This window comes from Sceloporus occidentalis, unplaced genomic scaffold (assembly GCF_023333645.1).
Source record: "Sceloporus occidentalis isolate IW3139 unplaced genomic scaffold, rSceOcc1.0.p SCAF_73, whole genome shotgun sequence".
NCBI lineage: Eukaryota > Metazoa > Chordata > Lepidosauria > Squamata > Phrynosomatidae > Sceloporus > Sceloporus occidentalis.
The window spans coordinates 4550922-4574005 of NW_028317053.1; the positions used below are offsets into that span (position 1 = coordinate 4550922).

The following is a 23084-nucleotide window of genomic DNA, read 5'->3' on the forward strand; positions in this document are numbered from 1 at the left end:
CACTACCCCACGAAAACAGAGACTCGCCAATATTCAAGCCCATATGATTGAATGGGGCATGTGCTCACGAGCATGCACAAGGTGCACACCATAGGGGTACACCCCATTGACAATAACAGAGGTTGCCACTCTGTGAATATCCAAGACCACAGACCTCAATTCCACGAGAAAGGAGTGGTGACAGTGTATAATGGGGCTTGAGCATCCATGGATTTTGGTATCCACAGATTTTGGTATCTGCCTATGGATTTTGGGGCATCCTGGAACCAAACCCCAGCAAATGCCAAAGGCCAGCTGTATTTCTTTCATTCAAAATGAGTTTTACAGTTTTCTTAAAGCTCATCTTTAACTTTACCCCCTTCCTAGAATACTTATGACAACTAGTCCTTCTCTCTTTAAATATAAAATATCAAACTCCATTTATTGATAAAGACTTTGATTTAATCCCCTTAAACTTCATTCACAATTACTTGTATTGCAATCCTTACCATACTTATTACAGAATAAATCTCAATAAATTCAAGTGAGATTTACTTCTGAGTAAACATGCTTAGGTTTGCACTGTAAGTATATGAAAAGAAATTTGATGCTACCATTGTCTTGCTTGTTTCTTTCTCCCTGAAATATAAATTATGAATGTTTAGATCATGGATCTGTCTTCCCATCTATGTTAGTCTGAATTATGTTATTGGCTTGTGTTTTTCTGTGGCACATAGCCACAGAGGAGGTGTGGAGGGCTTTTCAACCCAATGTCCCTTTGATTTCATCTTGGAAAACAGTTACAGGCTGGGCATTGATCTCAGTGGACTGTCTTTGGTCTACCAGTGCACATATTTATTTTTAAGGTGCAGAAAAATATTCATCTTTATCAACCTAAGCTATTTAACAAAGCATTTGCAAGTATTACACTTCACTTGCTATTCATTTAAGCGTGCTGACTCTGCTTATTATACTCAACCCCCCTCAAAATTTCTGTCCCTGAATGTGCCATAAACATTGATAGTGCTGTATGGATAATAGTAAAAGCTTATATTTATAGTGCCTTTGAGTATTACAATGTGCATTAATGCTTTCCTAGATTGTTAATCTAATTAAGGAAGAGAGTATTGAATTTAATGAGTAGAAGCTACTTTTAAAAGCACAGAGCTTTGTTGTAGAAGTCCGGAGTAAACAGTCCTTGGTTTTTTGGTGTTTAGCAAACAAATCAAAGAGATAAAGCTGAATCAAAGAACCTACAAAATCTAGAAATTTTATTTTACTGTGTTAGTTGCTTTTAGTAGAGACCACAATGTCAGGGAAGTTAATAGTGCATTTTTTCTTTTAGAGGATTATGGAACAACAACAAATGATTTCGAAGACACTACAAATAATAGTAATACGGTTACTTCTACGGATGTATCAAATAAAGATAATGAAGATAGCATCACTGTAAGTATATACATAGTTTCCAGGTTGTAATGTCAGCAGACCTTCTTACTAGGGATCGGCTTAGTTTGTAATATTTTAATTTGTAACTAGACAATACCTTCCTCATACCCCAGGATTTTTAGCTAGCATTTATATAATGTGAAAAATTGCTTTTTGAAAGAAGTATAGAAAGGATGTATTCTAGACAGACCACAATTTGCATACTTTACTATTAATCTGACCTTACTTAATTGTGGCTTCCAAGCTGAATCTATGAAGCTCCCATTTACAGCCCCAAATATTTTGGTTAATTTTCTGTGGTGTGAAAAAAGGCACTCACATATTCTATTGGAGGTACGTGGAGAATGGAGATAAGTAGGAATTTCATTTCACATTTTTATATGAATTTACAAAAATCTGCAAATTTATATTTAGCATGGTAACAACTTAAGATTTTTTAAAAATTAAGATATGAGCAAGCAAAACTAATATGTATCCCCATTGTTATGTTACATTGGTAGTATTCTTTTTTTTTTTTTAATATATTTTTATGTGGTACATCATATCAACAAACATCAGAACCACGAAACGGAACAAAGAAAGACAAACAAACATAATATCAACATCAACAAATTACCAGTTAACAATTTCCTATTCTAAAACACATATAACATAAAACAGACCTTCCTATTGCCTGAATTCTTCTTGTTCTTGTTCAAAAATATAGCTGTTTCATCTATTTTCCTAACTTTCTGTTAACTTTACACTTCTATTGTCTTTATTCAAATAAATAACACATAATGTAGTTGCTATACATATCTCAAATATTTTCTATGTCCGTTTTGATAAGTCACTTATAGCTTTGTTTTAACACATTATCTATACCTTCTTTTAGCTAAGTCTGTGTGTGTAAGGTTTTCGCTCTTCCCCTCTTATTTCGTTTAGTATTACTTCTCTTGCTATAGTTCTTTTAAGCCTTTATATTTACAGCATTCTATTTGCCACCTTTTATTGTTCATTTAAGACCTTGTTGTATCTCTTTTTCCAACTCCAGGTCTAGTTTCTCTTCTTTTCTTATATCACTGGAAGTCCTTGCCATCTTATCTTTAGAAAGGAGTATATTGGTTCCCATTCCTTTCTTACACTGTCTTCTGATTTCCACTTTCCCCCCTTTGACATCACATCATATTCTGCTGTTACATATACTTTACATAGCCATTCATCAATATTTGGGACTGTATTGGATTTCCAGTGTTTAGCAAAGACAATTCTAGCACATGTTAATAGATGAAATAGTAATTTGCCATGATTCCTTCTTAACTGACTATCAATCATCCCTAACAATATTGTTTCTGGTTGGAAGTTTAATGGTAGTCCTAGTTCTTTTGTTATTATATTATATATTTCGATCCAAAATTTTTTGGTTACTTTGCATTCCCACCATATATGATAGTATGTCCCTGGGTTGTGGGCGCATTTCCAACAGTTAGGTTGGGACTTTTTATACATCAAAGATAGTTTCTGAGGTGAGAGATGCCATCTGTAGATCATTTTATATGAGTTTTCTTTTAAATCTTGATTTATTGTATATTTCATATTTCTTCCCCACAACTCCTCCCACTTTTCGTATTCTATACTGTGTCCAACATGTTGGGCCCATCTCACCATACTATCTTTTATAACCTCTTCTTCCGTGTCCCATTTCAGTAATAATTTGTAACATTTCGAAATCAGTTTCTCTTTTCCTTTTTTCATTATCTCGTCCCATTCTGTCTTTTCCTTCTGTATGCCCTCTAGTTTTTTGTCTATTTGGAATCTTTCCCTTATTTGTCTATATAGGTACCAGTGGCATTCTTTACCTTCTCCTTTAAGTTCTTCCTGTGTTTTAATTTCTAATTTTCCTTGATTGTTTTCCTTTATTATATCCGAGTATCTCAACCATGTTCCTTTGTGTATAGCCTCTCTACTGAATAACGCCTCATGTGGGGAGAACCATTGTGGTATTTTTGGAGCTAACCTAGTTTTATATTTCTCCCATACTTTCATTAATGCATTTCTGATATAATGATTTCTACAGTCCTTATGAATTTTCTCTTTACCATATAACAGATATGCATGCCATCCAAATCTGAGGTTATCTCCTTCAAGACTCAACAGTTTATCATTATTCAGTGTAATCCATTCCATTAGCCATACCAATACACATGCACAGTAATACAGAATCATATTTGGTAAATTCATCCCTCCCCTGTTTTTATCGTCACACAGAATTTTCATCTTTATCCTAGCCCGTTTTTTATCCCACACAAATTTGAGTATTTCTTTTTGCCACACTTGTAGTGGCTTTAAGTTGTGTAGGATTGGTAGAGATTGAAAAAGAAACATAGCTTTAGGGAGCACTGCCATTTGTATGACTGCAATCTTGCCCAGGAAAGAGAGTTTAGTTTTACTCCAACGTTCTAGGTCCTTTCTTATCTCTTTCCATAGGGGTTCATAATTATTATGGAATAGGTCGGAGTTTTTGTTTGTAAGAGTGATACCCAGATATCTTACTTTATTGACAATCTTAAAGCCACTATTTTGTTCTATTTGTGCTTGCTCCTTTTTGTCCATATTTTTAGTTGATATTGTAGTCTTATCTCTGTTGATTTTCAAACCCGTGGCTTCTTCACATTCTTTTAATATTTCTATTAAGGGAGGGACACTATTGTTTGGATTTCTTAAACTGAACACAATATCGTCCGCAAAAGCTCTAAGTTTGAATTCCCACTTTCTAATCTTAACACCTTGTATTTTAGTTTCCAATCTCACCCTATTATTTAGTACCTCTAACACTAAAATAAAAAGTAATGGGGACAGCGGACAACCTTGTCTTGTCCCTTTTGTTATTGGAAATTCCTTTGTTTTTGTTCCATTTACAATCACCCTTGCTTTTTGCTCAGTATAAATTGCTTTTATCCACTCCAAAAAGTTTGGACCTACATCTACCTTTTCTAACACCTCAAATAAAGTGTACCAACTTAAGTTATCAAAAGCCTTTTCCAAGTCCATGAAGATCAGTGCCAGTTTTTCTTCATTGTGTTTTTCAAAGTACTCAATTGTGTTGATGACTACTCTTATGTTGTCTCGTAGTTGTCTCTTTGGCAGAAAGCCTGCTTGATCTTCGTTGATCCATTCTCTGAGCACCTTTTTAAGCCTTTCTGCCAATATTGCACTAAATAGTTTGTAGTCTACATTGAGTAATGAGATTGGTCTATAGTTCTTCATGTCTACGGCTTCTTTGTTTTCCTTCAATATCAAAGTTATGTTGGCATGTCTCCATGTTTCTGGAAAGTTGTTACCTTTTATGGCATTAAATGTTTGGTAGTATTCTAACAGAGTAAATCCCGGGATGCTTTGTGGTACAGGCTTCTTTAATACAAAGTTTTGCTAGTCATGTTTTGCAAACGGTTGATCTTTTGCTTGAGACTCAGCATCTTTATCTCAAATACTGTTATGACTATGAGGAAGATCAGGTTTCGTGTCCATTTGTACTATGTGCCAAGGACAACAAACACTCAAAATAAAGTGTAACACCCATAAAAATGTCTCAAGAAAGTCATCACATTATTCTCCTTTAATAAAAGTTATTGGCTGAATCTTAGGAGTACTATACTATATTTTAAAAACCCTTTCACTTTGATTTCCACCCCCTGATAATATCAGTGCTCAGAGTCTGCTAGTAATGCAACACTGGATTGAATGTACCTTGTTTTCTTCTTAGGTGTATGTTGTAGTGGGGATCGCAGCATTAGTGTGCACTGGCTTAGTAATTATGCTTATTATTCTCAAGTTCGGAAGACACTCAAAGTTTGGAATGAAAGGTAAGAAATGCTGCTTTTATCTCCCCCTCTCCCCCCGTAAATTAGTGCATTTTTAAATCCAAAACATATAAATAGGACTTTATGAGTCTTATTCTTTGAGGTTCTTCTTTGCTTCCACCACAGTTTTCTTTTTATATTAACATGCCAGTTGTAAAAGCATGAATGAGACATGACATACACAGAGCTTAAAATTCAGGGTGCTGGCATGAGTGCACACTGAGGCCTTGCCCTCTGTGTACCTAAGCACTTGGAAGTAAATTAGAGCTACATGTGCTAAACATGTAGGTCTGAAGAGGGTTCTGTAAATGCTTCCTGCTGAAAAGTTTTTTTAAACCAGAATTCCCAGTCATAAAGGCTTTGTAATCATATTCAGCCAATTGAAGATGCCTCTCCAAACCTTGCTCAACGTGTGAAAGTTTAACTTATTTCCAGTATGGTAGGGGCAGGGCTTACATACCACTCACAACCTTGTCTCCAGTTTTAGGTCTATGTATGTTAAGGTGAACAGAGCTAAACATTCTGTCATATTCTAGATCAGAGGGCAGAGTTATATTTAGTTTTTAACACTGCTGTAAAGCAAAACCTGACCATCAACCTTGACAAGTGGTTGAAAGCAGCTAACAACTCATGGTGTTGTTATTGCCATATTTTAATTTAAAGTGACAACAGCCTGGACAGTAACATTAGTTCCTCCTTAGATATGCAGCCCACTAGAAAGTAGCCTGCACCATTTGATCAAAAATTATGTACCATTGCCTTACATGCAAATATTTCTGATAGAAAAATGACATTTGACAAAGCATAGAATGCTTCCTAACTTCCCAAGATGTACCTTAAAAACCAACAGTCCAACTCTTTGTTCATAGTTACATCCTTTCTGCACTCCTACTATTGCACTGTTTACTATTGCACCCTTACTCTGAATGGGTGTGGAGAGTGCTTTATTAGTTTGAGAGGATGTCACAGGAGGAAGTGTGTGGCCACCATCTTACAGTGAAGACATTTTGATGTGGTAGCTCTTCTTCTTGTGCCCTTCAATAATAAACCTATTGCCACAGTTTCCTATTATTCCAGTCATTAATAAAAGTAACAAACCAAGAAGGGGGATAGAGTTGCATTTTCTACCTCCATTCTTTCACTCTTACATAACTATTTAGTTTGGCTTTTCTGGAACAGGGAAATAATCTATATGCTCATTCAGTGATACAGAGGCTGTATTCCAAGATTTTCAGAAGGGATCATATCTGCAATTGGTCCTTTGTGTCTTACAAATTAAATAGTAATGGAGCATGATGTATAGTTAAATCAGTGATAGGTTAGCTTCTTTTCTGTTTGCCCAGTCAGTCATTGCTATTGTGCATGTCCACCATATGTGTTAATCTGTACAAATTTCATTCCTACAGTCATTTCTTACAAGTACAATTACAACTGTTAATAGCTTTTTCCAGGATATATTTAATAGTTCAATAAATCTTCTTTTAGCTTTTAATTTTTAAAAAAGGAAGTATTGCCACATTCCCAGATGTATTTCCATTATTTTAATTTAAAAAGTGTTGCATATATCACAAGTATATTTTCTTGTGTAATTATGATCAGATGTGCATTCATATTGGGGTTTAGTAAGGAAAGGATTGGATAACAGGGTAGCAAATATTGTAATGCCTTTTCTATAAACATGTGGTATGGACATATTTGAATATTGTGTACAACTCCAGTTGTCCCATCATAAAAAGTCTACTACAGATCTGAAAAAGATGAAAGGGCAGCACCCAAAATGACTGATGTAGTCAGTTCTTTCCTATGAGGAAAGCCTATGTGTTTTGGGAATTTTACTTTTTTTCAAATATGTGACTATAAAGTTGTAAACCGCTTAGACACTGCTTAGGCGGTATGAAGCGGTATATAAATCAAGCTTGTTTTGTTTATAAAGTGACATGAACTTGGTATCACTTGTCTATTCTGTGGGCACTAGATTCAGAAAAATAAAAAAGAAAGTACTTCTTCACACATTCTATAATTAATGTATAGAATTCAGGTCCACAAGATGTGATAGTTATTTACTTAGGCTTCATCCACATTGCACAAACTATCCAGTTTGACACCACATTAACTGATATGGCTGGATGCTGTGGAATTGTAGTTTGTTGTGGCACCAGAGCTCTGTGGCAGAGAAGGCTAAATATCTCCTAAAACAACAATACCCAGAATTCCATAGCATTGAGGCATGGCAGTCAAAGTGGTGCTGAACTGGATTATTGCTACTGTGCAGATGCAGCTTTTGATAGTGTAAAGGAAGATTAGACACTGACCTGGTGCTCAAAGGGGCAGCACAGAGCTGTCCCTTTATGTCCGTCTGTTTTGACCCTTAGATATCCCATTTCATTGTCAAATAACATTTATATATATATATATTTTGGTTTGGGCCCTCCACATTCGCAACTTTGACACTCACGGTTTTGATTATTCACGAAGTCATGGCCACATGTGTACACACGCCTCCTCTCTCCTGGAAAAAAGCCCAGGAGGGAGGGGTGCATGTGCCAACAGCTGTCTTCCCCAACCAGCTATCCCACTGGGAAAAGGGGAAGGAAGATCGATCCCTCCAGCACAATTTCTGGTGGGATTGCTATCTGGGGAAGACAGCTATCCCACTGGGGAAGGGGCAGGAAGCCATTTAAAGGGATGGGAGGGTGGGGGAAGAAAAGGAGTGTGCATGCCTGCTTCTCTTCCCCTGCTCACCCATAACTTTAACTAGCTTCCACGTGAGGGGGTTATTCCATATTTGTGGGGGTCTTGTTCTCCTAAACCCTGTGAATGTGGAGGGCCAACTGTAGTTTTTATTTACACAAAGAGCTTATGATGTTATTTCTCTTGTAGTGGGTTCTTAAACTTGTGGTTACAAAATGTTATTTTACTTCACTGGTTACCAAATTATCACTGTGAAGTCGAAGGCTTTCATGGCCGGCATCCATAGTTTTTTGTGGGTTTTTCGGGCTATGTGGCCATGTTCTAGAAAACGACAAATTATCACTGTTTCAGTTCTTTCAGTATCTTCAGTTACATATCAGTGGTGTTATATTTTTGTGGGGTTTTTTGGGCTATGTGGCCATGTTCTAGAAGAGTTTAATTATACCTTGTTTACTTTAAGGGTTTCCTCTTTCCTGTTGAAATTGTCCAGGTGTTTGTGGATTTCAATGGCTTCCCTGTGCATCCTGAGATGGTAATTGTTGGCATGGTCCAGAATTTCAGTGTTTTCAAACAGTATTTTATGCCCAGGGTAGTTTGTAACATGTTCTGCTACTGCTGGACAATTTCAACAGGAAAGAGGAAACCCTTAAAGTAAACAAGGTTTGGCTACCAGTCCTGAAAAATAGCAAGATGAAGACTCAACAAATGAAAATGAGAAATCTCCCAGGGTCAGGGGTTCCCCAGCGACAATGAACACTAATCAAGCAGACACTAATCCTGTTTTGCAGGCCCTCCCACCCTGAGGCCTGCCATTAGCAACAGAACAATACACATGCAAATCACTCCTGCCTTCCCAGGTCACACAATATAAACATACCCAACTCCACAGATGCTGGCAAAACATCAGGAATAAACTCTTCTAGAACATGGCCACATAGCCCGAAAAACCCCACAAAAAACTATGGATGCCGACCATGAAAACCTTCAACTTCACAGTGTTACATTTGTTTACACACTCTTTTCCCATACAGTCTATTCAATAGGAGTATGAATCCTATGAATAATAGACTTTATACACAATTCATAATTCTTCAGAACTATTGTGGATCCGAGTCTTCATTTCACTAGCTCTTCACGTCTCTCGGAACCTATTACTTTAGACTGCTTTACTAGGACTTCTCTTGTCTCTTTTAAATTTATCCTTCCCTATCTGGGAACCTAAATCCCACGTGGGAAAACAACCATCCATTGTCATCACTTTTGCTGCAGCAGATAAGACAGGGGATTTGGATCCAGTTCAGAGCCAGAATGGTATTCCTGGAGTATTGTTCCCCTGGAGTATTCTGACAAACATAGGATAACCCAAAAGCTATGAAATGGCCACTTCTCGAGTGTTGACAACTATTTTTAAAAGAATTTTTGTAGAAAGATCTGATAGATCTCATCTTTCTTTGATTAGAAATACTGAAAAAGTGAGGAGCAACTGTGGAATCAGTTTCTTGCAGCGCATATTTGTAGAGTAATGGTGGGAATAATGTGACTTACTAAATGTGACTTCATATTAAAGAAACCTTAACCAACATAGCCAATGTTGAGTAATGCAGGGAATTTTAGTGTAAAAGCATCAGGAAGGCTGTATAATATTAATCTCTGATGTAGAGGCTTTTAAAAAGGAGCAGCTCAAGGAGATTCTTGTAGTAGCTCCTTTGTCTTTTTGCTCCCCTCACATCTATAAAGGAACAATAAAATGTCAGAAAGGTATGTCTAGGAAGCTAGCTAATTAGTTAGACAGAAAGACAAGGCTACAATACAACACAGAATTAAGCATACTTATGCTTAAAGTGTACTCTTAAATTTGTTTAACTGTCGGTGTAGCATTGACTATGTCTGAGTATAGATGTCAAGAAAAACACAAAATGAAGACAAAGTTTTGTAAAATTTGGTTTTCAGATGTTCTAGTTAGTTGCCATGTCATCTAAACCAGGTACTATTCTTTGGTTTTACAGTTAAATATATCAAAGTGGCTGTACAGACAGCCTGAAAGGGGCAGCCAGATCAGGGCCACAGCAACTGCATGACATGTGGTGTGGCATGCAGAATCTTGCCACCTTGGCGGCAGAGCCGGGGGGTGCATTGTGGAGATGCTACACCCCAACTCTGCCCCCAAGTCGTCCCAAATTGCCAGTCTGAACAGGCCCATAATCTTCAAATTGAATATTTGAAAATCTGCAAATATGAATGCAGAACTCTAAATGCATTTTTGTGCCTATTTTTTTTTGAAATTACAAAAGGATTCAGAACAAAACAGAACAAAGATGGGAAAATGAGAAATTAAGAGCATTTATAGACCAGCATAAAGAGCTGGCATGAGTTGAGGCATGGTGACCCCATCCCAGCCGCCCTGACTTTGCCCACACACTACCTGCCTAACCAGAAAGTGGACGGCATCACATTGCATCTTTGGTGCAGCATTTACACGTGCTGCACCAAAGAAGCAGAGAACAGCTGAAGCCACCGCGGCTAAGGTGCCCTTTCCGTGGTGCAAAAAGGAGTTGCTTTTTGCAGCTTCTTTTTGCTCCACAGAAAGGCCAGATTGGAGCCACAGCATGTAGTTGCTACGGTCCCGACCCGGCGAGGAAAGGGTTGCTGGCAGACCACTCCAAACGGGCAGTTTGTCGAGCCCCTAAAAGAAACTGAAATTTATAGCTCTGTCAGCCGTTAGCATTAAGTGAAATATATGGGGTGGTTTGCCTTCAGTTGAAGAATTTATTGTGCAATGGCTATTTTACATTATGTCTAGATGACATCATCTTCCATTTGTAATCCATGTTACCCAAATTCTTCTTTCTTATTACAAAAACCCCTTTAAGGACAGAAAGACAGAATAGCTGTGGAATGCTGTTTGATTTGATTCCAGTTATCTGTTTGAGAGTTTCCATGGTCTTCATTTAATGAAATGGAGACAGACTTCTGTCCATACTGAAATTTATGAGGGAAAAAAATCATCTCCTTTTCGTTGAATATTCACTTTCTATAATTATACCCCAATGGTTTTGTGTCATAGAATGGACAAAGTACTTGCATCGTTGTACCAAAAAGTCTGTGGTTTTGAGGCAGACTTTCACAGTTCACACAGCGTTCACATTTAGGCTGTATTTCTCCATTTCCAAAGACATTGATGATTAAAGAACTCCTCTCTGGTGCCAGAGCTACCATTCCCAGAATTCTATAGCCTTGAATCAGGGCAGTTAAAGTGGTGTCAAAATGGATTGTTTCTCAATGTGGATACAGCCGGTGTTACATCAACATATTGTCAAACCATTAGTATTGCTTCCCCTGCCCCATTTTCTGTCTGACATAGAAGATAGTGCAGCAGCTTTTATTTCTACACTAGTCGCAGGATGTAAACACATAGGGAAAAATTCTATCAGACAGATTTGTTCCTGGACAGTACTCATCCTGTACCTGACCCAGGCTTCTCCTGGACTTTTTAAAAAACCAGAAAATCCAGATGAAATGAATACCACAGCCTCTGCAGAGGGAGAATCTTTATGTTCATGGAAACTCTACTGTCTGTGAGACTGCAGGCCTACCATGGAGTAAATCCTACTGATTTAATTCCAAGGAAAGATGCATAGGATTGTTCTGTAAATCACTGAATTACAGTGAATATATAGTACTAATATGTTTCTTATCGCTGTGGAAAGGGGTTGCCGCTTCTTTGCCACAGCATGTGTAAGTGTTGCGCCAAAGATGCGGCGTAATGCTGCCCACCATCTGGTCAGGCAGGCGGCATAGGAGCGGTGTGGATGCTATGCCCCACTCTGCCCTGAGGCCGGCTTTTTATACCGGTCTATTCAGCCACTGTTTCGTATGAATTAGGAACTCCTTTGCTCAGTCTTTGTTATGACTTTGTCTACCAGACCATGTCATGCATGATTGATGCACACATGACACACGTCTGTTTGATTTTTGAGGACATGTAGAGAGCACACAGACTTTTTGGTGCCGCTTCCCTTGGATCATTTTGGATAATTAATCTGTTTTGTGAGCTCTCTCTGTGATCTGCCTTGGAGGTCATTTAAGCTTATTCTACTTAGTTCTTGTCCACCTCAGATGAATCCCATTGTGGGATAAAGGTGGGATATAAATCCTTGAAATAAATACATTTGCAAAGGGTGTGTCATTCATTGAACTTTTCCGAGTAGCTATGCTGATCTTTTTGAAGCATTATACTTTTGATATTCAGCCCAGTTAGGTGTTATCCTTGGGATAGTTATGTTGTATTTCCTCTTTGATTAAAATCACTTCTGTTCAGTTCCAAGGTATACCGCTGATTCTGTTCACTTTCAAGGTATGCTGGTACTCCCCTGTACTCCTTCCCTGTGGAACTCCCTTCCATGGGAGACTAGGCTGGCCCCTTCCCTGCTGGCCTTTCGCAGGCAGGCAAAGACATTTTTATTTAAACAGGCCTTTTGAGATCTGGCAGGCTTGGTTTATTGGGAGATGAAAGGGTTGGACTTGGACTTTTTAATTTTAACTCTGTATGTTTTAAAATTTTTATATTTGTAATTTTTATATTTTTATGATTTTAATTGTATAATTTTAACTTATGTTTATATATGTTCGCCACCTTGGGTCCCATTTTGGGAGAAAGGTGGGATAATAAATAAAATAAAATAAAATAAAATAAAATAAAATGAATACCACCAAGAAAATTAACAGGAAGTAATTTACATTGAGGATGAACTGAGTTGTTGCTAAAAACAACTGCTAAAATCCCCCCTTTCTTGCTGTGGATTTAGTACTTGTACTGGTTATCTAGGATGAAATGAGTGACAGAATACATTAGTGTACTAACAAGAGAGAAGGAGGGAAAGACAACATAAGCAGGGTACAGCCCACCCCTTTGGGGTGGTCTGCACCCGTCCCTTTTCGCAGAGGATTGGGGCCAGGGCAGCCATACCGGCAGCCCCTGTGACCCCAATCCGACGCTTTTCCAGGCCACAGAGAAGTGGCAAGATGCTGTTTCCCCATGGCCTGGATAAAGGTGTCATTGGGGCTTCATGCCTCTGGACACCCCAGGAACCACAGCCAGAGGAGAAAGGGGCTGCTTGGCCCCTTTCTCCCTGGCGTCATTCCTGCAGCCATTTGGTGGCTGCAGGAACGAAGCACCCTCCCAGAAGAAGCTCTGTTTTGGAGCTCCTTTTAGCACCGCAGCCAGGCTGCCGTAAGTGGCCTGGGGTGGTGCAAACATGTCACGTCCATGCTGCACCGTTTGGACGCGGCACGTCCATCATGCCACTGCTGGCATGTATTAGGGTTAGGGAATGTGTACATAGTGCATGCTCCCTAACCCTAATACTGGCGCTGGTACGGCGCTTTTTTGGCGTTCTGTACCATGCCATAGTATGTAGACAAAACTGAGGAATGAGTTCAACAGCAGACCTAAAGAAAATCCAAGAGAAAATGTTTGTTGCTCCTGATATGGCATTCAAAAGAAAACTCATGGAGAGTGCACAAGACTCTTGAGGCTTGTGTAGCACACTAGGGGGTTGTTCTCACTAGGTGAAACCCCGCGTTCTGAATCGAATCCAAGGAGTGGCGTTCCTATTAGGATCCGATTTAAACCTAGAACGGTTCTAGAGCAACCCGCAATCGTCCCCACTACAAATCGAATTGTAGAGCGGAATAAAGTTTTGAATTGAGTTTTCCTCATTTAACGCGTGTTAAAAAAACACTAGGGTCCGACCTACGTTTTTCCATTGATTCAATTTAGGAACCGGAGCATTTAAATAGGAACGACAGCCTTTGAAATTGCGTTAGATGAATGGGAGGAGTGGACTGCGATGGGGCTGGCCTTGGGGGAGTTGCCCTTTCTGTCCCCATCTGTCTGGCTGTCGCCATTTTTGCTTCCCTCACCCCGCTGTGGTCTTTCAATAAGAGATAAGGATTATTTTTATTTTTTATTTTAATGGTTTACAGGCGCTTAATCTCTTCAGCGCTTTAAACACCTGAAGTCCCGGCTGCTCAAGGCTTCCCCCGGTGGATTGCAACCTCCCCTCTGTGTGGGGAGAGCCCATTTCTAACGGAGGAGAGGCAGGGAAGGGATGGCTCCTCGCGAGGAGACATCTGATCTCGCCCAGGCAGGGAAGGGCTCTAATCAATGGGGGGGGGGGGATAGAGCCTTTCTCTCTCCCTTTCTCAAATGGAATCTGCCTTCTCCTCCAACCCTGGAAAGAGAATCTTTGGGAAGAGTGCTCCCTCCCTGCTTTTCCAGCAGCCTCCTTCATTGATCTCTGGGCTCTCTGAAGGGATTCTCCCATAGTTCCTCTGGAAAGAGCTTCGCTTTGCCAGAAGCCTCTCCCATTGATCTCTGTGCTCCCATTGATCTCTGTGCCATTTTTGCTTCCCTCACCCCTTTGTCCGCTGTGGTCTTTCAATAAGAGATAAGGATTATTTTTATTTTTGCAACATCCCCTCTGTGTGGGGAGAGCCCATTTCTAACGGAGGAGAGGCAGGAAGGGAAGGCTCCTCTCGAAGAGGCATTCCCTGCCCGCTTGGGCTCTGATCTCGCCCAGGCAGGGAAGGGAAGGCTCCTCGCGAGGAGGCATCTGATCTCGCCCAGGCAGGGAAGGGAAGGCTCCTCGCGAGGAGGCATCTGATCTCGCCCAGGCAAGGAAGGGCTCTGATCAATGGGGGGGGGGGGGATAGAGCCTTTCTCCCTCCCTTTCTCAAATGGAATCTGCCTTCTCCTCCAACCCTGGAAAGAGAATCTTTGGGAAGAGTGCTCCCTCCCTGCTTTTCCAGCAGCCTCCTTCATTGATCTCTGGGCTCTCTGAAGGGATTCTCCCTGGCTGTCTTTTGGGAGACATGAAGAGGGGATGCTGTCATGCAAAACCTATCCCATAGTTCCTCTGGAAAGAGCTTGGGTTTCCTAAATTCGCTTTCATAAATTCGCTAAATTCACAAACAGTCAATGAAATGGAAACGATGCCAAAAGATAAATCGCTTCCAAATATTCCGGATTAACGTTACGTCATTCTGACGTACTATTGATTGACAGCTCCAAATAAGGTATGGAGGAGAAGAATCGCTTTATTTAAACACCGATTTCATGCCAAGTAGGAACGCTTGCAGGTAAAAACTTCGATTTAAATAACCAGATGGGAACGATGAACAAAGCGATTCGGATAGCGGGATAAGAACAGTGTTATTTTGAATCGATTTTATTAAAAACGTTGTATTTTAAATCGTTTCAAATCTTAAGTGGGAACAACCCCATAGTCAGTGAGACCTTGACAGAAAAATCTAGGCTTTAGCCTTAGAGCAGAAGTGTACAACTTCAAATGGTCTGGAGAGCATTCATTCATCTCAGGGCTGTATCAGACTGAAAATGATCTGAAAATTTAAAATCTCACTTTGGTTGTTTTATTTTTGTACTTGAGGAACAGATGTTGTGGACCCTGCACTCTGTTTTAGGATAAACAGATTTTGTTGTTTGCACCCTTGGGCTTCATAAAGGTTGTGGGCCTCAAAAATGGTTTGGAGAACATGTGGCCCTCAATCTGCACTTCATCAACCCTTGCTTTAGAGCAGTGCTTTTTGCAGGAACCTGCATGTGTCATGGCACAGATACACACTGATGAGCATTGAGTGGCGATAAGGAACATATTAGTACTATATATTCACTGTAATCCAGAACAATCCTATGTATCTTTCCTTGGATTTACTCCATGGTAGGCATGTGTAGGACTGCAGTCTCATAAGACAGTAGAGTTTCCATGAGCACAAAGATGGCTCTGCAATGGATGTGGCATTCATTTCACCACAGTGCACAGATCCATATCTTCATTCATTAGCATATGCAGAATTAAGTGCTCCATTGCAATGAATAGTTAAGGTCTTGTACACAAGGAAAGTGAAACACCAATTAAAAAACAAAAAACAAACTCCTCCCTCCTCATGCCCCCTTTCTAGCTAGGAGGAAACATTAGCACATGTAGATCACTTCAGCACTACTATTGAAAATGTTTGTAGTCTTTCTGACCTTTCTGTCTAATGGGCAAAAGAGACAAGCTGGAAGGAGCAGCCAAAAGCTGCTCCTGGCCCAATCGCCCTGGAGCTGTGACAAACACATGCTGCACCCCTGAGGGCACCTCATGCTGCAGCCTCAATGGACCGTGGAAAGGAGCAGAAAAAATCTGCTCCTTTGGGGTTAGTTTTGGGCCGCTTAGGTGCGTCTGGCATGGACCTGGGGCATGGCCCTGGGGCAGCTTCCAGGTGCTGTGGGGCATGCATTCTCTAAACACCATGGAAGCTGCCTCCATCTATTTTAGGCCTTCTTCTGTGGAAGAAGAAAAGATGAAAGATGAGAAAACAGACTAAGTAAGAAAGCTTTTACGTGCACCACCATGTGTGTATGCACAGAATTGTATTAAACCCTTTCGTTTATTTCTTGTGATAGTATGTCCACTGAAGACCATTTACTCTGTCAAGTGATGAGGTGCTCTCTGACAGCTGGAATGATATCTGGGGTACTTTGTCCTGTAACCTAAGAATGAGTTACCTTACCACAATGTTGTTTGGCTCACTGTTTCCATGATGTAAGTATAGGTGGTACATGACTCCTTGGTGCTGTATGCCTTCTTATTCACCTGATTTCAGGAACATAAGTCATCCTACAAAGAAATAAGTGTTTGCCAGAAGTAGCATACATGTACAGACATTAGGGCCCCTTTAAGACTACATCCTCTTGAGGTGGTGCTGTGCCAGTGAATGCATTAGTACTCACTTCATCTAATATATAAATACCAAAGCATGCATTAGAGTCAACTAGCATATATCCCTGTGAGCAACTAGTGCTTCAAAAGAGCCTCATGAGGGGGGAAAAGCCAGGCAGCTTAGCAAAAACAAGGACTAAGAAACCGCTAGAGAAATGTGGATTTCATTTCAGATAGGAGCTGAAGCAATCTCACTTTTCCTTCCCTCTTCTACCTTATTCCATTCCTTTGTTTTCTGTATTGTGTTGAGGATAATTTGTTCAGCTGTGTTCTGACATATTTACGTAACAGGCCATGCAAATGAATACTCTTTTCTTAACTGAATTCTTGGAGTACTAATTTAGGTTTCCTCACTTTCAGCTAGCCATTACTTAAATTGTAAATTTGAACACATTGTTACCAGTAAATAAGATGTACAGAGATCCACTGAAATCTTTGGGGGTTTCTCCAGCATTTTTCTCTCTCACACATATTCTTTCTCGTACACAAATAAATATACAGATACATGCATACACACAATTTGTTGTAATTGCAGACATTTTGCTACTAAAATAGATTATAAATGTTATAATTTAGGATTTAATGGACAATTAACCTAGCCTTGTAGATAATTTTGAAAAGTTTGCCTGACCACCTGCCTGCTACTACTTCCACTCTTCCTCTTGCTCCATCTTTCCATTGTTTTCTCAGTACCTTTATTCATCTCCTGTGCACTAGATAATCCTGCAGCACATTTATTTGCCCTAGCTGAGATAAACAGTGCAGTGGCACTGATTCTAGAGCCTTGGAAGTATTTGGTACTCTGACTCTTTTACTGGGTTTGTTGCTGCTGTTGAATGCATAGCATGCATCTCTTCCAAATGCATAGTCAATTGAATTGATTTCAAAATAGTTTCTCACTCTTTTCATTGTATGGATTTAAATTGTAGGCATTCAGTTCTAGCTTCCTAGTCTGTTAGAATCTGAAATAGTATTCTTTCTAATTGCTGCAAGGAGGCCCTGACTCATTAATGACACTTTTCACAGTATTATGGTGGAAGCAATGGTATTGCTACACAAGCTAATAGTTTCATGTTACTGTAGGAAGGCATAAATTTGATACTAAGTGTACTAATTTTCACTGTTGTCAATAGAAGTACATTGTCCTTGGGGCAAAGGTTAAAAGCAATGTCTCCTTTTCTCTCAAATACATTTTTTGTGGATAGCTGCTGGCTCCTGGAAAAGGATGTTGCTCTTAATTACTCAGAATATTTGTTTAGTGTGTATGATCCATGACAGGGAAAAGTAAGGTGTTTGCCAATCACTTTCTGTGGTATACTCTACACCATCTTACATTCAAAAATGAACTCATAATACGGTGAAAAGTGTCATTTCACACTAAAAACAGGCAACTAACAAGTCAGCACTGCCATCATTCCAATTAACAACAGAGATCACCAACTAACATACTAGGTTTATTCATTGACAAGTTCCCAAATTCCATTATCTCCTGTAGCAGCAAAACTTTCACCACTGACCTAAAAGATAAGAGATTATAGGCAACTAAGGGGCAAAACAGACTGCCTGCTTGCACCAGTTTGGGGGTGGTGCCCGAGTGCGGCATTTAGACGCTGCATGCTCCGACAATGCCCCAAAGCCAGTGTCATGCCACCCGCCCACCTACATGGGGGTGCTTTTGCAGCACTCTGGCAGCATGACATTTACGTGTCACACACCACAGGATTGCCACAAAGCCATGGTGATGGCAGAAAAGCCGACTTTAAGCAGCTCAAAAAGGAGCTGCAATTTGCCGCTTTGTGTGTGTGTGTGTTGGTAAAAAGCTGGGTTGGGGCCATGGGGTGAAGTTGCTGCGGCCCCAACCTGGAGTTCAAAAGGGCAGTCTGTTTCACCCCATTCTTCAGCTTCAGTGGCTCAAAAAATTGCATCTTAATTGACCATAGTAAATAAAATGCTATATTTTGGGACAAGTTTCTTTGTCCACCTTAATATTCTAATTCAACCATTGTTCCTACTGTAGATGTTAAATAATTTGCATGTACAAAGGATAATGTCATTTCAGAATGAATTATACAGAATAGTTTCATTTAGAAGACAGTGTCCTAAAGCTTAACAAAAATGTGCTATGTTTAAAATGGCAGGCCTGTGCATATTCAGAAAGAAATATGAGGGGGTGGGGGGAGGCTTCCTTTTGTCAAACAGAGAAGTGAAGTTCAAAGTACACAACTGAAATTCATTAATGATTCAGCATGGTTGGTTTCCAATTCCATCATTCTAGTCATGAAACAAATCATGGTCGATATTTCTCTGTCAAGGTCATTGCAATTGTGACCCCCACCCCAGTTCATTGCACCCTTTCTTCTCTTTTTGTATGATCCATCCTACCTCTACCCTACCCTCTACTACCAATCCATTCTATCAAGCATTTAAGGACCATTAAAATGAATGATCAAAAGAGTTTCTTTTACTGTAAATGTTTCCTGGTAAACAAAGCACAATGTGCATACAAGAGATAAATTTTGAATTATTTGAGTATACATTTCTCACTACAACAGGTTTTTATACAGAAGCTCTCTACTTAGTTTTTTCCTGTATGGTTGAAGACACCACCTAGCTACAGTCAATCATAATGATGCCTGACTTCCTGTACCTGTTGAAATTGGGAAATACAAAATCTTTCATTTCAGTTTTATGAATAAATAGCATTTCTTCTTTGCTTTGCTTTTCAGTATTTCTTTTGCTTCTAGCATTTTCAGATCCCCAAAAATTCAAAGGCATTCCTTGTGAAAGAGAACAGCCTCATACATAGTACCTTCTTCCTGACTCTGGTGGTCTTTGATATTTGGAGATAATTAGGGCCAAAATTTGAGACCCAACATGGTGTAGTGGTTTGAACATTGTACTACAGCTCTGGAGATCAGGGTTTGATTCCCTGATCAGCCATGGGAACCCACTGGATGACCTTGGGCAAGTCACACACACTCTCAGCCCCAGACAACGTCATGATATGACCTTAAGTCTTAGGATCTCCAAAAGTCAGAACCAACTTGACAATAGCAGTAAATTATTTACATTTAAATAATAGCCCCAACTAGAGTATCTGCATTGCATCAATTGTTGAATGGTATCTTATCAGTTGGAGGGACAGTGTATTGGTTCTATTTCACTTTCCTCTCAGCATTTTTTTAGAGTGAGTCTTCCTCTCTCCAAACAGAATAAACTTGACATTGCTAATTATCCGCTAACATGGAGAGGATGTCATGCCATGTTTCATACCTTTAACCAAGCTTCTGTAAATTATTGTTTCATCCCTTGAATCTTGGGTGAGATTCCACTTCAGACTGGAGTGTCAAAATCAGATTACTGATATGGATCCCTCAGGGCTCTGCCACATCATCTGTGGCATAGGCTGCCTATCTAGGAGTCATTACAAAAGATATTTATGATATGTTAGGCCATCACCTGAAGTGAGCTTCCAATTTCATTGTTCTGATCTTGAAGATAGTGGTGGCAGTCATTTCAGAAATTCATGCATTGCAATCAGTGGTGTTCTTGGGCTCCTTACAGTCTTTTATTCTTTAGATTAATGCGGCCATCCACAGGATAGAAGAACTCCTTCTTCCGTTCAGTCATTCAGATTGGATTTTTGGATTTTGCAGCCATAACTTAAGCAGTTGACCATGGCTAATCGCCTAATATTTATGATTTTAAAAACCAGTTTAGGAGGACTTGCCTTTCTCCCCTTCAGGAGAAAGAAAGCAATCTTGGAATTATCTGTCATTTTTTTTAGCTATTCATGAGGTAGAGAAAGAGGTAGGCTCCAACCTACATGGTGTTGTCTTATACAGTGTCAGGCTCTTGATCCATGTTATCCAGTATCATATGCACTGGCTGCTAGTAGTATTCAGGGTATCTTTCCCAGAGATAACTGGGAATTTTAAAAACTGGATCTAGGACTTGTTGCATGCAAAGCATGGGTTATATGAAAGGTTCACCAGTTTCCCCCCTCTCTTCCTTATGTTCTCTATTCCTGTGCTATGATTAGGCTTTGATTCCTCATGAAAAGAAAAGAAAAATCACAGGAATGTCTACATTCTGGGATACTGGAAATACAGAAATAGAAATTGTATACTGTTATAACCTTCTTTAGAATATTTCACTGAACTTTTTGTTTACATATCATAGTTGATTATCCATCCTGTAATTTTATATAGGAAGCCTTTAAAAATGTAAATGCTAAGTAGGAATTCCCCATTTTTTTCTATTCTTCTATATTCTATTTTTCATATTTTCCCATTTTTCTATCTCTTAGATTTTGTACTTTGCTTCAGTATGAGAACAGATTTCTGCCTATAATTTCAGATGTCATGCAATTATCACTAAATATTAGTATTTTTAAAACCTGTGGTTAGAAATGTGATCAAATGTCTCCCAGAGGTCTTGTGTTCTCTTATGATTTTCTCAAACTTGTTTTCTCAACCTCTTTCCAATCCACTTTTTATGCCTAAATCTACTTGCCAGCCCCAACTGGAGTAGACCCACTGAATCAATTGCCAAACAGTAAGTCAACATGTTTGCAAATTACATTCATTCATAGAGTCTACTTGAGTTGGAACTATCAGTTGGAATTTAGGTCTGAGTCATTAAGCTTTAGATAAAACCATTTGTTACTAATGAATGCATGTAACAAAAATCAAAGACAGCTTTCTTTAGACAGGAAGTATATCTTTACAAAGAGGCAAATTAAAAAGATGTGCTTAATCTTCCCCCAACTTTCACTTTCCCCCTACAACTTTCATTATATTATCCTGCCTCTTAAGATTAAATATAAGTGTTCATGAGCATGAATGCTGGCTTAAATCTTTGCAAAGAGAAAGCTAGTCATAGGTGTCATTATGACTAATATGTTACTTAATAGCAAACAGATTGAAGCTTAACCCAGACAAGACAAAGGTGTTCCTGATCAAAAAGCAAAAGTCAAAAGCAGATTGGATATACATCCTCTGTTGGATGGGATTCTACTTCCCTTGAAATCTCAGGTTCATAGCTCGGGAGTACTCTTAGGATCAGTCAGTGATGTAGATTGAATCAGCTGACTTGGACTTCGTTGGACTCAGGTCACTTCAGTAACTTGACTTGGACTTGACTTGGCAAAAATGAAACATTGACTCGACTTGAGACTTGTATATTTTCAGTGACTGACTTGCTGATGACGTTCAATTTAAGCCTCAGTGCATGGCACATTTCTTGGAAGAGAACAGAAAGTGCTTTAGGCAATGGGTTTGAAGCGGAAGGCTCCTTCTTTTTGAAGGGTCCTCTGATGTGCAGAGGGGATAGCTTGCTAAGTGGACCTCAGTCCCTGCCTTAAATCCATTGCCTAATGTGTTTGCTATTTTCCTCTGAGAAATGTGCCCTGCCTCCTTTTTTTCTGTTAAAAATTGGCTCTGAAACTTGCAACTCACTTTGAGACTTGACTTGAAATTTTCTTGCAAGGATCTGAGACTCAATTTGATTTGAAATAGAGACTTGACTTATAACTTAAGACTAGAGGCATTGGCCAGAAGTGTGTTTGCACAGCTAAAACTGGTGTACCAGATACACCCATACTTTCAGATATCAGATCTGGCCATGGTGACACATGGCTTGATTACATCCTGTTTGGATTACTGTGACATATTTTACATGGGGCTGCCTATGGAAACTGGAAACTACAACGGGTCCAAAATGCTGTGCCCAGATTACTGACCAGGGGTGGTCACAGGAAAGATATAACTTCCCTGTTGAAACGGTTTCTCTGGCAACCACTTCATTTCTGGACACAATTCAGAATACTGGTCATGAACTATAAAACTTTATATGGGTAGGGCCCAGAATATCTGATAGTTTATATCTCCCTATATGAAAGTAAATGAGTTTTACAATCCTTGAAGGAAGGCTTTCTCTTGGTACCACCACCATCACAAGCACATTTGGTGAGGATATAGGAGAGAGTATATGTGGCTGCTCCCAGACTGTGGAATTTCCTTCTGCAATAAGCTAGCTTGGCTTCTGTCCTCTCTGCTGCCTTTTTGGTAGCAGAAGACCTTTTAATTTTACCTAGGGCCTTAACTGTCCATTGCAAAAGGTCTTGTAATTGAGGTTTATTGTATATTTATTATTTTTATATATGTATATTGTACAGTATATACTCATATATAAGTTGATAAATTTTAGTTAAAAATCAACGGGGGGGAAAACCTGGGTCATCATATCCAGAGGTCAGTGCAAGTACTGTACTTTAACTCCTATCAAAAAAGGAACCATTCCCTTCCCAGAGCTTCCGTGGCCCCTGTTATACTGGATCACT

The 23084-nt window shown here is 39.4% G+C and overlaps 1 protein-coding gene across 4 annotated transcripts in view; it reads left to right on the forward strand.

Moving 5' to 3' along the window:
- The window catches only part of NTRK2 (neurotrophic receptor tyrosine kinase 2), a 231456-nt gene that overhangs the window by 91255 nt on the left and 117117 nt on the right, over positions 1-23084 (forward strand). For all 4 annotated transcript variants that reach the window (XM_089494558.1, XM_089494559.1, XM_089494556.1 and 1 more), the window contains 2 exons: positions 1325-1428; positions 5171-5270. In XM_089494558.1, coding sequence (XP_089350684.1) covers positions 1325-1428; positions 5171-5270 — 204 coding nt within the window. The remainder of the gene's footprint in view (positions 1-1324; positions 1429-5170; positions 5271-23084) is intronic.